Source organism: Carcharhinus amblyrhynchos, chromosome X, assembly GCF_965287045.1.
Source record: "Carcharhinus amblyrhynchos chromosome X, sCarAmb.v2.hapA, whole genome shotgun sequence".
In the NCBI taxonomy this organism is placed as follows: Eukaryota; Metazoa; Chordata; class Chondrichthyes; order Carcharhiniformes; family Carcharhinidae; genus Carcharhinus; species Carcharhinus amblyrhynchos.
The window spans coordinates 10,542,332-10,558,846 of NC_137359.1; the positions used below are offsets into that span (position 1 = coordinate 10,542,332).

General features: G+C 43.3%; 2 protein-coding genes across 3 annotated transcripts in view; one reads left to right on the top strand and one right to left on the bottom strand.

The window, feature by feature from the left end:
- Positions 1-16,515, top strand: part of zc3h10 (zinc finger CCCH-type containing 10) — a 109,436-nt gene that overhangs the window by 70,630 nt on the left and 22,291 nt on the right. The window contains exons 2-3 of one of the 2 annotated variants that reach the window (XR_013889916.1): positions 3,888-3,985; positions 5,618-5,729. The exons of the other annotated variant lie outside the window; for it this stretch is intronic. The gene's annotated coding sequence lies outside the window, so the exon portion shown is untranslated. Of the gene's footprint in view, positions 1-3,887; positions 3,986-5,617; positions 5,730-16,515 lie in introns of those variants that run through there. 2 annotated transcript variants of the gene reach the window in all.
- On the bottom strand, positions 385-14,025 carry LOC145362024 (aquaporin-4). The gene is made up of 5 exons (XM_080218055.1): positions 14,011-14,025; positions 8,511-8,867; positions 5,638-5,802; positions 3,884-3,964; positions 385-603 (listed from the first exon to the last, which is right to left on the bottom strand). Exons 1-5 carry the CDS (start codon positions 14,023-14,025, stop codon positions 385-387), a joined length of 837 nt encoding a protein of 278 aa, XP_080074181.1.

Consider the following 16,515-nt stretch of genomic DNA (forward strand, 5'->3'; position numbering starts at 1 on the left):
GGCATGGCCCATGTTCAAATAATGTTGTTAGTGGGACATGGCGGAATCACAGCCCACCTGATGTTCATATATGTACTTTCTAATAAGGAGGAGTAAGAACCTGGCTGTCTTCCTTAACCCAGAGGCACTGACAGCAATAGTAATGTCCCAAATGATGGCTTTGTGAGATCAACTAACTCAGCACGCATTGGGGGTTTTGAACTTGGGGCTTTCTGGCCTGTATGCATCAGAACCATAGTAGCCAGTGCACTCACCAACAGAACCACCAGGGGTGCTAACACTAATTGTTATTATTTGTGACAAACCATGTCTCTAGCTCAAATTCAAGAAAAGTAATCCTGGCTATCTATATAGGTCAGTGAAACAAATGTTAATATATTAACTTTAACTGTGGTCCTGCACTTTTGCAGTCTGCTTTGCTCGCATTGCAGACTGCGTGACTGTCAGTAATGATGACCGGGACACGCTGGCTGTTTCCACAATCTCAATATCTTTGCAGGTGATACAGGCAATGAGCTTTTCCTGGGAGGCGCTGGAGGCAAAAAGGAACTCATAAGAAATACCACCAAGGACAGCACCAAGGATAGGGCCAATCCAGTACACCTGTAAGAACAATAAATAGAAAGTTCCAATCAATGTTCTCAGCACTCATTGTTTTAGGTGGTGGCATAAGTATGCCACTTAACTTTTTTTATACTCATTTGTGGGATGTGGGCAGCCCTGGCAGTAACTGAATGTCAGTGAGCAGGTTACTGCTGAGTAAGTGCTGCTGGATAAAACTGTCAGTGACCTCTTCCATCACTTTGCTGTTGATTAAATGTAAACTAATGAAGTGGAACTTGACTAGATTCATAAAATACCTACAGTGCAGAAGGAGACCATTCAGCCCATCGAGCCTGCACCAACAACAATCCCACCCAAGTTTTATCCTCATGACCCCACGTATTTACCCTGCTAATTCCCCTACACTGAGGAGCAATTTTTGCATGGCCGACCACCTAACCTGCATATCTTTGGAACGTGGAAGGAAACCAGAGCAACCGAAAGAAACCCACGCAGACACGGGGAGAACGTGCAAACTTCATACAGACAGTGGTCCAAGCAGGAATTGAACCGGGGTCCCTAGCACTGTGCTACCGTGCTGCCCCATTGGATTTGTCTAACTTGACAAGACATACCTGGACAATTTTCCACATTCCCAGGTAGATGGCAGTGTTGTAACTGTACTGGAACAGCTTGGCTAGGGATGTGGCAAGTTCTGGAGCATAAGCCTTCAGTACTGTTGCTGGAATATTATGAGGGACCATACCCTTTGCAGTATCCAGTACATTCAGCCATTCCTTGATATCACATGGAGCGAATTGAATTGACTGAAGACTGACATCTGTGATGCTGGAGGAGGCCGAGATGGATCATCCACTTGACACTTCTGGCTGAAGATTGTTGTGAATGCTTCAGCCTTATCTTTTGCACTGATGTGCTAGGCTCCCCCATCACTGAGGATGGGGATATTTGTGGAATTGTTTAATTGTCCACCACCATTTACGACCGGATGTGGAAGGATTGCAGAATTTAGATCTGATTCATTGGTTGTGAAATTGCTTAGCTTAACCTAACCTCATAGCTTTGATGACTTTAAGTAGATCATAGAATCCCTATAGTGCAGAAGGAGGCCATTCGGCCCATAGAGTCTGCGCCGACCACAATCCCACCCAGACCCTATCCCGATAACCCCATGTATTTACCCTAGCTAGTCCCCCTGAAACCCCCGCATATTTACCCTGCTAATTCCCCTACACTGAGGGGCAATTTTAGCATGGCCAATCCACACATCTTTGGAGTGTGGAAAGAAACCGGAGCACCCAGAGGAAACCCACACAGACACAGGGAGAACATGCAAACTCCGCACAGACAGTGACCCAAGGCCGGAATTGAACCTGGGTCCCTGGCGCTGTGAGGCAGCAGTGCTAACCAATGTGCCACCGAGCCATCCTCAAATTGAGGGACAGCTGACAATGAATAACTGAGTTCTTGGCTATTGGCCATCACTTGAATCAACTGTTTGGATGAATAGAGTTCATTTTCAGCTAAACCACTGGAATAAGACATTTCATTAGTAATTATGTATACCTGGCACCCGAAACTGGGATTTCCATGGTGTGTCTGCTTCAGTATGTCTCTGAGGTGTGCATCTCTGTTCTGAGTGATTAAAGTTACTTCTCTGTCACTTTTTGAACTCAGATTAAATCAGGCTTAAAACTGCATTTTGTTGAGCAATATTCCATCATTATCAGCTCGCATTCGGGGGCTGACAGGCGGCGAAGACTTGGGATTGAAACATCAAGGTCCTTTTTCTGGCTATCAGCACAGAACAAGCACATTATGGAATTGATTTGTGTTGCATTTTGGGTTCCAGATGGTCTGAATTGTTCTGATAGAAAATGTATGTGAACTTCAGAGAAGCCTAGATTGCTGTGCAAATTAAGAGTATTTACCTGATTGATTGATTTAATTTTTTTTGCACCAGGAGTGTTTTTGTGCGCTTGGTTCACCGTTCTATAGTAGACAACAAAGGACCATACTTGGCCTTTGGAAAACTGAGTATTTAAAAAGTGTGTTGCTAGATTTTGATCTCTGGAATTTTGTTTGCTGTACTCTGTACGATTTTCATTTGCTCTGTTTTCTAATCCTTGATTTTTGCATTTTACATGCTGCATTTTCAGTTTCTACATTTTGCATTTCTGCACCTCTGCTTTGCTGCATCTCTGCACCTTTGCTTTGCTGCATTTCTGCACTTTTGCATTGCTGCATTTCTGCTTTTCTCCACCTCTGCTTTGCTGCATCTCTGCACCTTTGCTTTGCTGCATTTCTGCACTTTTGCATTGCTGCATTTCTGCTTTTCTGCACGCTCGCTTTGCTGCATTTCTGCACCTTTGCTTTGCTGTGTTTCTGCTTTGCTGCATTTCTGTGCTTTTGCTGTGCTGCATTTTTGCTTCTTTTTTCACTTTTGCTTTTCTGCTCTTTTGCTATTTCTGGATTTTTAATTGCTGCATTTCACTATTCTTGCTTCAGGATTTTTGTTTGCGTATGGGCATTTCTGGTAAATTCTATTCCCCAGTTTTCCTTAGAAGATGATTGGGAACCTCATTGATACAAATTGCTCAGTCACACAAGGGCAGTTTCAGAGTCAACCATGTTGATGTGGAACTGGAGTCACATTTAGGCCAGAGTCGCTGAGGATGGCAGCTTTCCTTATCTAAAGGACATTTGCGAACCAGTTAGATTTTTAGGGCAATCCAACAGCTTCATGGTCACCTTTACTGATAACTGCCTTTTATTTCCAGTTTTTCTAAATTGAGTTCAAATTCTCAAAAAGCCCTTGTGGGATCTGAGCTCACGCGCTCCAGATTATTAGCCCAGACCTCTAGGTTACTAGTCCAGTAACATAGCCACGACAGTGAAATATACATGAACTAGTTCATTGAAGTGTATAACTCACAATGCACAATTTCCACTTGGACATCAAGGGATACAGCAAATCTATCCTATTGTGTCTTAGAACTTCCTCCACCTCAGAAACCGTGCAGCCATACCAAATTAAATGTTTGAAATCTACTTTTCTGTGTCAAACACATCTCAGAAATAAAGATAAAGGAATATTTTTTATCGGAACATTTGAGAATGCAGCCATTATTGTGCTTATCACACAGAATTCCTTTAACCACACAAGCAGAGCTTTTATTTTTCCATTCCAATTGGAAAACGTTATTGCTGGCTTGTATTAAAACATTTGCAATGGCCACAGGGCTTCAGTGAAGACATTTACAAATGAAAATGCATCTGAACATGAATATGAAGTGGGCATTGAAAACCTTTGTTTTACCCAGTGATGCTCCCAGAATCCGGTGATTATTGCTGGTCCAAGAGATCTTGCGGGATTCAGGCTGCCTCCTGAAAACTTACCCTGCAGGAAACAAGCACAGAGGTCAGTGAACCCCACTAATTCTCATGGAGCTAAAGGAACCAAAAACTTGTGTTCCCGTTGTGGCACTTTGCCTGGCCCCAATGCATGTCACAAATACAGATACGTGTTCGTTCATAACAGACAGTCTTGGTCACAACCTGCCTGGAGTCCCTGATACACACTGTTGGTCTCCATAATAGGACCATGAATTAGTAAAATTAGAATCATAGAATCCTACAAAAGGAGGCCATGTGGCCCATCGAGTCTGCACCAACAACAATCCCACCCAGACCCTATCCCCACGACACCATGCATTTACCCTAGATAGTCCTCCTGACATTGAGGGGCAATTTAACATGGCCAATTCACCTAACCCAGACATCTTTAGAGCGTGGGAGGAATCCGGAGCACCCAGAGGAAACCTACGCAGACACGGGGAGAATGTGCAAACTCCACACAGACAGTGACCCAAGCTGGGAATTGAACCCGGTGCTGTGAGGCAGCAGTGCTAACCACTGTGTTATCGTGCGGCCCCATTCAATTTTATATATTTTAGCAATTGTACAGGAAACACAGACAAATCTCAGAATTGTTCCCATACTTAAAGAGCAAACATATGTTTAATCACTTTGGAACTCTAAGGGGACGATTCTTCCATCCCACTGCGCTAATTTTTTAGTGCAACGGGATGGGAGAATCTCATGGGGGGGGGGTGGTGATTCGCGGGGTTCCCACAAGAGTTCGGACCCTGCTAGCATCTCCCACCACCGGATTTCTGGCGCGGTCTGCTCCGAGGACAATGGGGTGGTTGCAGGGGGCAGCACTGCAGGGGTCCCGGGCTGGCCATGATCGAGCTGGCCAGCAAATGGGAGTTCGGGGCCACTGCACATGCTCAAAGTCCTGCTGGTTTCAGCCTCCTGGGAATAGGCTCTGCCCCCTGAAATCTAGTGATATTCATGCTGTGGCCTCTGCAGTGCCCAGAGGGAAATTCTAATCTGAACTCCCACTGAAAAAAACAGCGTGAATTACTCCAGTTTTCCCGCAAATTCAACACTTAGAATGTTTTTGAGAGAGTTCTGCCCATAATATTTCAAAGGAACTACTTTGGTTTAAGCCTTAAAACTGTTGATTAATTGAAAATATGTTTGGTAGAGTTCTGCAGCTTTAGAAGAACAGCTTCTACCATACCACTGAAATATTTTTCATTTCCTATAACCCATTCTTGTGGCATCCCAGCATACAATTGCCAGCTTGGAAACTTGTGTTATGGGCTCACGTGTACTGAGACCAGATTGAGTTACCCCAAACTGATTTCATGTGTCCCTTGCTGCTGAGATAGTGTAACTGCACAGTGCATGAACCATATAGTGCCCTTTAAGGTTGAGTTTTAGGTGTCAAACTATATCTTCAATCTGCTTGATCTTGAGTTGTCCTATGGTTTTAACAGATATTTACAGCTTAGGTACTGAACTTAATAGGAGTCGGCTTCTAATAGTACAAAATAATAGGGCCTACTTATTACTATTGAATCGAAAATTGGTCCGTTGTGTAGTAAGGACAAATTTTCCTCTGTTATTCATTATAAAGGAAATTTTTATGTGTCATGCATAGTAACTTTGTAACTCTGAGAAAGACTCTTTTTTTAAAACGTAGCAGACATTTGTGCTTCTTACCGATGCCAGGATTCCTGCTGTCAGACTGAACGCTATTGCCAGACTACCAGATTCTCCCACTTCCCTACGCCGATGATCATCCATGGCAAATATTGTGAACACCAGCTGGAACGTGGCAAAAATCTCCATTGCAAGAGCTTGGCCAGCATTTCCATCTTTGTTGATCTGCTCAGAAACACATGAAATTGGATCAGATTGAGACCCCCAGGATACATAAAGGAAACCATGCCTGCATAATGATTGATACTGTGTATTTAAATACTTTACACAGATTTTGTGTATTACACAATCCCAATCAAAGGCATAATGTTCTTGAAAGTGCAAGTGGCTATCGATAAAGCCATGAATTTTCATTTTTGGTTTGACAAGTATGACACTGAGTACAAGAGTAAAGATACATTTGCACATTGCAGTGGTTCGACCGTAATTGAGAGGACTGTGTGAGGTTTTGTGTGCCCCAAAGTAGAAAAGGCTTTAAAGTAAGAGGTGGCATGGTAGCATGGTGTCACGGACACGGGTTCAGTACCTGGCTTGGGTCACTGTCTGTGCAGAATCTTGACTTTTTTAAAAAACTATGAAGGGTTTTGATACAGCGAATAGGAAAAATGGTTTCATGTGTTGGGGGAATCAGTTTAAGGGACCTTTAATTTAAAATCATCACAAGACAGTGAGGAGAGAGGTTGGGAGGAATGTTTTTATGTTATTGGGGCATTAAATGCTTTGGCTCTTGGAATATCAAGGTAGAGGCCATTGGATCTTTTAAATGAAAGGTCAATCACCTTTGAATCAGAAGATTACACAGGGCATTGGGGAGAAAGTGGGCAAGGAGATTATTGTTTGGTTCGAGTTTCAGACATGAGGAATTACTGTGTTGCATACTTCCATGGTTGAAAAGAAATGTGGGGAGCAGATGGTGGCAGTGTCACTGGACTCCAGAGGCTCATGCTAATGCTCTGGGGGCATGGTTCAAATCCCACCATGGCACATTAATAAAATCTGGAATTGAAAGTGAGTCTTAGTAATTCCAATTCTCTTTCTGCACCTAGTGGTGCACTAAGACAGATTTTCATCTGTTTCCATAGCTGATAACTCCTAGAACAGGTTGCTAGCCTGTTGCCAGGGGCTTAAAGCTTGAGGGGCACCACTCCAAATCAAGTGTAGCTGACCAGGAGTCTCTCCTGCTCTTACAGCCAGCCATTGGCATGTTGGAAGGATTTGCAGGTTGACATACAACCTGTTTGACCACGTTATGAATGCACCTTCCTTGGCCATCAAGTCCTGGGTGAGACTCAAACTTGGAGCTTCTAGTTCAGAGGTAGGAACGCTACCTACTGTACCACAACACCTTTTACAGCCTTAATTCTCATGACCGTGAAACTATCATTGGCTTTGACAAAGGGTCACCTGGACTCGAAACGTCAGCTCGTTTCCCTCCTTACAGATGCTGCCAGACCTGCTGAGATTTTCCAGTGTTTTCTGTTTTGGTGAAACTATCATGATTGTTGGAAAAACCCATCTGGTTCAATAATGTCCTTCAGAATAGGAAATCTGCTGCCTTTACCCGGTCTGGCCTACATGTGACTCCAGAGCCACATAGTTTGATTTTTACATTAATTGCCTGGGTAGTAATCTGGTGGGGCAGATTCTGCTCTTTACTAAGCCCACATCGCTTATGTGGCACCTTATTTAATGCTTTCCGAAAATACGCACACATAAATATATATATGCATAGATTTATACTATAAAATATATTTCAATTATGAGTGTTCTCACATCCCACTTCATCCATTGCTCTTTTCCTTGCTTTATCAGCTGTAACTATGCAGTTAACAATTAACAACTAACTGCCAGTCTCTCAGTTCCAAGTTCACTTACAATTACTTGTTTCTATGAATTAACAACTAAAAGGTAATCAACATTTAAACTGAACTGTTCAAAACCAAACTCCTGCGTTGAGTCAATCGCACTTTCTGCTCCTCACATGGGTGAATTTGTGTTAAATACTGCTTTTAAATTGTTTGGCGTCACCAAGGGCTAGTTTTGATGGTAGATTTTGTTTGTTCTAATTGAAGATAAAAGGCATATTTCCCAGGGGATTTTTCTGGATTGTATTGCTGCTCCTTAAGAGTAACAAATCAGAGTGATTGGCACTGCCATTTTTTTATTTGGAGAGTGTTATAAATTATAGCATAAGGGAGTAGATGAGAAGTAGTGCTACTGGAAACTTTAATCTAAAAGAAGCATAAGGGAAAGGGGAAGGGGAATGAGTAGAGAAAAAACACAGCAGGAAAAGATTTAATTGAAGTCTGGGTCTGAGTAGGAAAAATACTTGGGGAAAGTTTCATGGAAGGAAATCAGGGACCCAAGAACTTGACTTACTGTAGTTTACAAGGGCACAGGAGTTACAGTGGTTATAGCTATTTAACTATTTATATATGGCTATAAAACTATTTAACCTAGAGATTGCAAGTTCAAATCCCAATGTGGTAAATTCTCAATTAAATAAATCTAGTAATTCATGGGAAAATGACAATGAAAGCTGCCAGATAGTTGCAGCAATGCTTGTGGTTCACAAGGGTCTTTCAGGAAAGGAACCTATGTGGCTTGCGTATGACTGTAGCTATCAGGACATGATTTACTCCTAATACCTATTGAATTGGTCAGGCAAGTTCTCTATCTTCCTAAGATGAATAGAAATAGGCACTAAATGCAGCCACCTCTCAAAAAACGTTTTGTTTGCGACACCACTGGCAAATTGATTTTTTTGTGTGTTTTATTGTTTGGTTCCCACTCTCCATTTTGGAGAAATGGACGTCCATTGGAAATCAACAGCTAAAACATTAGAACAAATGCAGTAATAGAAGTGGACTTACCATGCTGACTAAATGCCTTGATGTTGACTTGATTGGCAATGACATATAGATTATCCCTGATCCAATCACAGCTCCAAGACACTGAGCCAGAAGATAGGACACAAACTGGAGAAAATCCAATTTCCTGGTGCATAAGAAGGCAAGGGTGACAGCTGGGTTTACCTGGGCACCGCTAATCTCTCCAAAGCAGTGGATCAGACTGACAGCAGAAAACCCGGCAGCCACAGCCACCTGCATCAGCATTGGAACTCCATCTTCCTGTCCAGGGGCAGAGGCACCTAGAATAACTGCGACCAAGATCAGGGAACCAACCAGTTCCGCTAAGACTGAACGCCAGAACCTGCGACTCCTCAACTCCTAAGACAAAAAAAGACAGAGCCACTGTGGAAATTCATTTCCCTTTCAGATTTTTATTTCCCGGGGTCGGTTAGCTCAGTTGGCTGGACGGCTGGTTTGTGATGCAGAGCGATATCAACAGCGTGGGTTCAATTCCTGTACCTGCTGAGGTTGCTCATGAAGTTTTGCCTCCTCAACCTTGCCCCTTACCTGAGGTGTGGTGATCCTCAGGTTAAATCACCACCAGTCAGCTCTCCCCATCAAAGGGGCGAGCAGCCTATGGTCATCTGGGACTACAGCGACTTTAGATTGAACGGTACAGCATAGAAACAGGGCTTCTGACCTGTGTTTAAGGTCCACCCAAGCCTCCTTCCACCCTTTCTCATCTGCATTATCTGGATTAAATCCATCTAAGTGTTTACCAAACTTTCCCTTCAAGATCTGTCATTTAGCCACAAGGATGCAATGATTTTATTTGTGCACTTTCCCACAGCCAATTTCAACACTCACTCTATTGACTTTCACTGCTATTGCTATTATTACTTAGATAATCTTCTCCTCTTCCCCTGCCCCATCAAAACCAAGAACAAAGAACAAAAACAGCCCAGGAAACAGGCCCTTTGGCCCAACGAGCCCGTGCCGCCATTTTAACATTACCAGTCCCCCCCCGCCCCCCACCTCCACCCATGACCCTTATCTATACTTATGGCATTCCACATTGAGGGGAGACTAATTTAGGGACAATTTGTTACACCAATCAGCCGAATAGCACATCTTTGGGGTGTGGGAGGAAACCTGAGCACCCGGAGAAAACCCACACAAGCACGGGGAGAATGCGCAAACTCCCACAGACACCGACCCAAATCCATGTGTCTGCACAGCAAACAGTGATAGTCACTGAGCTGTCGTGTTGCCCAGCATCTGGTCCAGTTTAAGCACACACTAACGACATGAAGCACTGGGCTATTCTCGAACATTCAAGAGCAGCCCTCGTACAACCCATCGCGTGTATGCCCCTCGTCGGACAACAAGGCGGACCAAAGCACCTGTGAATTAAAAGGAAAAAACATTAGTATCATCCACATCCTTATATGTTACCAGGGACATCCCAAGGCTACTGAACCTTATTTAAAACACTCTCCTATATCCCTCCATCTCCAACCCACTCATGTGCCTGTCTAAGTAACTCTTAAACAACTCCAGCGTACCTGCCTCCACCACCTTGCTTGGCAGAGCATTCCATACCCCCACTACCCTCTGTGTGAAAAACCTCCCTCTAATATCCGTGTTATATCTCTCCCCCCTCACCCTAAGCCCGTGGCCCCTCGTACTATGTGTTTCTAACATAGGGAATAGCTTACCACTGTTTACTCTATCTATACCCTTCATAATCTTATATACCTCTATTAGATCCCCCCTCAGTCGCCGTCTTTCAAGGGAAAACAGCCCCAATTTGCTCAATCTTTCCTCATAACCCAGTTCTTCCATACCAGGCAACATCCTAGTAAACCTAACCCAGAACCCGGTCATTAGCAATGCTTTCACACTCCCTTCCTTACATGAATGATTTTGACTTGACTCCTGAATGAGAATTCTGGCCTTCCTCACAAAAAATATTTGCTATATCTCAAGTGAAGCCTGCAGGCCTTTTTCCACAAGAACGTGACCTAGGCTCGAGATCCCCACATAAATGATCCATAAATACCAGTTGATGTCTTCTGGGTGGACAGACCTTGGATTTCTATGCATGGAAAGCCCTAAGGCTGATGTTAACCCCAAGCTTCTTGTCATAACCTTTCTGTCCAAACATGCATGTTTTTGATCAGTAAATTATTAATGTTATAAAGAACAAAGAACAAAAAAACAAAGAACAATACAGCACAGGAACAGGCCCTTCGGCCCTCCAAGCCTACGCCAATCATGTGTTCCTAACTAGACCATCCGTTTGTATACCTCTATTCCCAGTCTATTCATGTGGCTATCTAGATAAGTCTTAAATGATCCCAGCGTGTCTGCCTCAACCACCTTGCTTGGCAGTGCATTCCAGGCCTCCACAACCCTCTGTGTAAAATACGTCCCCCTGACATCTGTGTTGAACCTTGCCCCCCCTTACCTTGAACTTGTGACCCCTTGTGTTCGTCACCTCTGACCTGGGAAAAAGCTTCCAACTGTTCATCCTATCTATGCCCTTCATAATCTTACAAATCTCTAATAGATTGCCCCTCATCCTCCATCTTTCCAGGGAGAACTACCCCAGTTTACACAATCTTACCTCATAGCTAAGACCCTCCATACCAGGCAACATCCTGGTAAACCTTTCCTGTACTCTCTCCAAAGCCTCCACGTCCTTCTGGTAGTGTGGTGACCAGAACTGGATGCAGTATTCAAAATGTGGCCTAACCAATGTTCTATATAACTGCAACATAATATGCCAACTTTTATACTCTACGCTCTGTCCAATAAAGGCAAGCATGTCATATGCCTTCTTCACCACCTTTTCCACTTGTGCTGCCACCTTTAAGGATCTGTGGTCTTGCACCCCCAGGTCCCTCTGTGTGTCTGTACTCGTGATGGCCCTGCCATTTATTGTATAGCTCCCCACTGCATTAGATCTACCAAAATGCATCACTTCGCATTTATCTGGATTAAATTCCATCTGCCATTTCTCCGCCCAATTTTCCAGCCTACCTATATTCTCTGACAATGTTCATCACTATCTGCAACTCCAGCAATCTTTGTGTTGTCCGCAAACTTACTGATCACACCAGCTACATCTTCTTCCAAATCATTTATATATATATATCACAAACAGCAGAGGTCCCAGTACAGAGCCCTGCGGAACACCACTAGTCAGAGACCTCCAACCGAAAAAAGACCCCTCCATTGCTACCCTCTGTTTTCTATGGCCAAGCCAGTTCTGTATCCATCTAGCTAGTTCACCTTTGATCCCATGAGATTTAACCTTCCATGCCATGAGGGACCTTGTCAAACGCTTTACTAAAATCCATGTAGACGACATGCACGGCCCTGCCCTTGTCAATCATTTTTGCCACCTCCTCAAAAAACTCAACCAAGTTTGTGAGGCATGACCTCCCTCATACAAAACCATGTTGTCTATCGCTAATGAGACTGTTCAGTTCTTTTGCAGTTACCCTGCAAAATAAGTGAGATCTGGGGATAGTTGGCATTTCAGTTAAAAATGGCTTAAAGGCATCACACACAAGCTTACAGAGCAACATTTCAATTCTACTCTTGTACAATTCAACATTTTATTTTGGTTCTCTATTCATTCCCGGTGCTTAAGCAGTTCACATCAATCAGTGTTCTGTTTACTTTTTTTTCCCTCATAGATCATAGAATCCCTAAAGTATAGAAGAATGCCATTCGGCCCATCAAGTCTGCACCAACAACAATCCCATCCAGACCCTATCCCCATCACCCCACACATTTACCCCGCTAATCCCTCGAACCTACACATCTCAGAACACTAAGGGGCAATTTAGCATGATCAATCAACCTAACCCACACATTTTTGGACTGTGGGAGGAAACTGGAGCACTCAGAGGAAACCCATGCAGACACGAGGAGAATGTGCAAACTCTACACAAACAGTGATCCAAGCCAGGAATCGAACCCAGGTCCCTGGAGCTGTGAAACAGCAGTGCTAACCACCGTGCCACCCCACCTCTCTGTCACTCTCTGCCTTTCTCTCTCCTTGCTAAAGAGTTTATACCAGCAGCAAGATGACTTGCCCCTCATGCAAGGAGACACCTGTAGTTATCGTATCCTTAAGTTACATCACTGGGATAAATCAGAAAGATTGTACAGTATAAATCCTCCACCTGTCAGAAAAAAAAAACAGTCAAATTATAAAATAGGTAGCTGACACACTATCCCCAAAATAAATTTATATCCCTGGGTTTCTATTTTGTTCTCTCCATAGCTCTCTTATTCTGTCTACCTTTCTCGCCACATTTGGCAAATTTGATTTTCTCTCGCCATTTTCTATTTCTCTCTCTACTTCATTTCTTCCTATCTACATGACATGAAAGGTAATGCTCTTACACGTAGCACAGGGACATTTTACAGAAGACATCAATAAACTAATTAGACATGTTTTATATCTGCTTTCAGCACTTCACAGGGAAATAGCAGATTAGTATCAATACTGACCTTCAAGCTTTCATGGTACCCATATTGAGGCTTACGTAACTTACAACATACACCAAATACCACTCTGGCTGAATTCCTGTCCGTTAGCCACGAACATAAACAATGAGAAGTAAACCTCCCAGGCTATCCTACAGGAGCTACATCCCATCTGTACAATCACAGAATCTTTACATTTATGCCACTTCTGCATCCATCCGAGAACTTAAAAAATGAACCAGCCTCTTCATCATTAAATTAGCTAATGTAGCAACTAAATATCAGCTCTGCTAATCTTGACATGATAATTAATTTATCTACAGGAGAAAACATTGAATATACAAAGAAAATTGATTGGTTTTACTCAGTTGGTACCGTACACAGAATGAGGTATACATTATATTAACCTTGTAAAAAGACTAATTTAAACTAACTGATTAATGAATTGTTAATCATTAAATTTATGTGCAACCCATTCATTTACACATCTATCACTTCTGTTAATCCTTTTGTGTTTTTTCTGCCTCCAAGTTGCTTCTTTATATCCATTTATTTAGTAGCCTGGTGTTTATCCTCTTTATTTATCAGATTTACTTTAAGTTTTAGCATCCATCCATTGTCGTTTTGTTTATCAATGTCCTCTCCCGATGCTATATATCCTGTTACTTCTCTCTCTCTGTATCCATCTGCCTGCATTTTAACCTTTCAAGCTAAAATATCGAATTTTAGTTGTCTTTTTTGGTTCACCTATTCATGTCTCTCCACGACCCTCTGTTGGGCTATTTTTTCCTCGTTTTTATAAATCTACCACACCAAAACAAATCTCTGGGAAGTTCAAAAATGCATGCTTAAAAGCCGTAATCTGCAGAAAAACGATGAGCACTTCAAACCACTTGTTAAAATAAGCTTGAACAAGATCATTGAGTATCCTATGATGAACAAATTATAAGCAAACACTAATTGCCATCAAGATATTAATCTGATTTGGTCGGGAAAATTGAATCCCTTTCCTTACCTCTCGGAGGGACATGCTGAGAGCCAAGCTTCTGGTAACTGATCTAACTCCAGAATATTTTTTCTGGGCTGTGTCTTTCAACAAAACCACAAGGGATCCTCAAAGAGCTCAAGAGTAGGAGAGCCAAACTGCAGACCTATCGCTCTCAATGAAACAAATTAATGAATCCATTTCAATTCCCAACAAGCTTCCTCCTTCTCATGGCAATCTGCCGTGATGTGAGCTGGTAGCTTGTGCTATGTTGGTCGATTCTGTTAAGTCTCGCCTGGTGTGACTCAGGGACCTCACTCTGACATGGCACAATCTCTGCCACATTTGCTTCAGAGGAAAATAGCAGGTTGAGAAGCTGCAAATTCGCTGGCCTCCATGTTCTCTTCACCCGCTTCTCTGCCAGCTGAGCTTTCCATTTCAGTTCCCCTCTCCCAATGTCCTTCCAAGCAGAGATGCATCTGAGACAGTAAAGCTGGAAACTGTTCAGCCTTGCCTCTTGCCCAGCACATGTTGTAAGAAGTCTTGTGGCACAGTGGGTAGTATCCCTGCCTCTGGGCCCGAAGCCCCAATTTCAAGTCCCACTTCAGGACCTGATGGCCACAGAAAGTGCATTCATAACATGACCAAACAGGTTGATTACCAGCCTGTAAATCCTTCCAATGGCAGGCAGTAAGAGTGGGAGAGTTTGCTGGTGAACCATACTGCAGAAGGACACTGCAGTACTTTGCCAAGCACAATCATGGAGCAATCCAATAAATGGAAGTTCACACTTGCCAACACACTCTTAAGGGCATGATATCTGGAGGAGGAAAAGCAAATGTTCTCCCAGCCCCACTATTGTAGTAGAATGCACTGAAGACATAGGCTGGTAGACTCTCGGTCAGGTTGCTGTTGTTCCATAATCTCTTACTCAGCTTGGCCATAACAGCTCCTGTTTTTGCAATGTATGTGTTGACTACAGTATCAAGTGACAGATTGCTAGTGATAGTGAAGCCTGGATATGTGAATGCCAGCATTACATTATCAGTGCTGATAGATGATGGTTTGGGAACATCTTACACTACGAGATTTGTCTTGCTGATGTTGATGGCCAAACCAAACTCTTTACAGCTACGAGAGTGTGTCCATTTGCCACTGAAAGCGTTCCTCAGTGAGGAACATTAGTGCAGCATCATTAGCAGTGAACTCTCAGATGAGGACCTGGCACATTCTGTCTTGAATCTCAGGTGAGCAAGGTTGAACAGCTTTCCGTCAGTTCTGGTGCTGGATGAATGATGGTTAATGTAATCTAGTGCCCCTCCTAAATGTTACCCTGAGTGCATGAGGTATCTGGCTCCTGCATTCCAATATGAGTCTCTTGGGTGGCCTGGATCTGATCATTCCTGAGAAGGGCTTGCGAAAGGCTGCACCTCTTGTCTCATTGCATGGGCAACCTGAGGGCTTGGCAGGAGGTCAGGTGTGTTACTATCTTTGCAGACAGCAGCATCATTGTGCACAAATTTCAGTCAAAGAAGACAGAGGGTAGCAGTGGAAGGGTACGTTTCTGAATGGAAGGCTGTGACAAGTGGTGTTCCTCAGGGATCAGTGCTGGAACATTTGCTGTTTGTATTATATATAAATGATTTGGAGAAAAATGTAACTGGATTGATTAGTAAGTTTGTGAATGACACAAAGCGGATTTGCAGATAGCAATGAGGACCATCAGAGGATACAGCAGGATATAGATCAGTTGGAGGCTGAGAGATGGCAGATGGAGTTTTATCCGGACAAATGTGAGGTAATGCATTTTGGAAGTCGAATATAGATAGGAAATATACTGTAAATGGCAGAACCCTTAAGAGTATTGATAGGCAGAGGGATCTGGGTGTACAGGTACACAGATCACTGAAAGTGGTGACACAGGTGGAGAAGGGAGTCAAGAAGGTATATGGCATGCTTGCCTTCATCGGCCGGGGCACTGAGTTTAAAAATTGGCAAGTCATGTTGCAGCTTTATAGAACCTTAGTTAGGCCGCACTTGGAATATAGTGTTCAATTCTGGTCGCCACACTACCAGGAGGATGTGGAGGCTTTGGAGAGGGTACAGAAAAGATTTACCAGGATGTTGCCTGGTATGGACGGCATTAGCTATGAGGAGAGGTTGGAGAAACTTAGTTTGTTCTCACTGGAATGACGGAGATTGAGGGGAGACCAGATAGAAATCTACATTCTAAATTTGAACAGTGAGGAAACCCGAGACACTACACGTGCAGGGTCTCCCACGCCCGCCCTCTAACCTAAAAAAGAAGACTCGGTGTGAGAGCAGGTAAGCTTTTTTCTTTTCTCTTTCGCTTCTTAGTAAGGGAAGTTAACAGGGATGGCAGTGCAGGCAGTACAATGTTCCTCCTATGGGATGTTTGAGGTGAGGGACACCATTAGTGTCCCAGCTGAGTACACCTGCAGGAAGTGCTCCCAATTCCAGCTCATGTTAGGGAGCTGGAGCTGGAACTGGATGAACTCAGCATCATTCAGGAGG

Bases quoted from the DNA above. Each gene is read 5' to 3' on its own strand.
- LOC145362024 (XM_080218055.1), bottom strand. The intron at 5,803-8,510 runs GTAAGTCCACTT...GTTTCTGAGCAG, and splicing joins CAAGGCATTTAGTCAGCATG to ATCAACAAAGATGGAAATGC. The intron at 604-3,883 runs GTAAAACAAAGG...TTGTTCTTACAG, and splicing joins GATTCTGGGAGCATCACTGG to GTGTACTGGATTGGCCCTAT.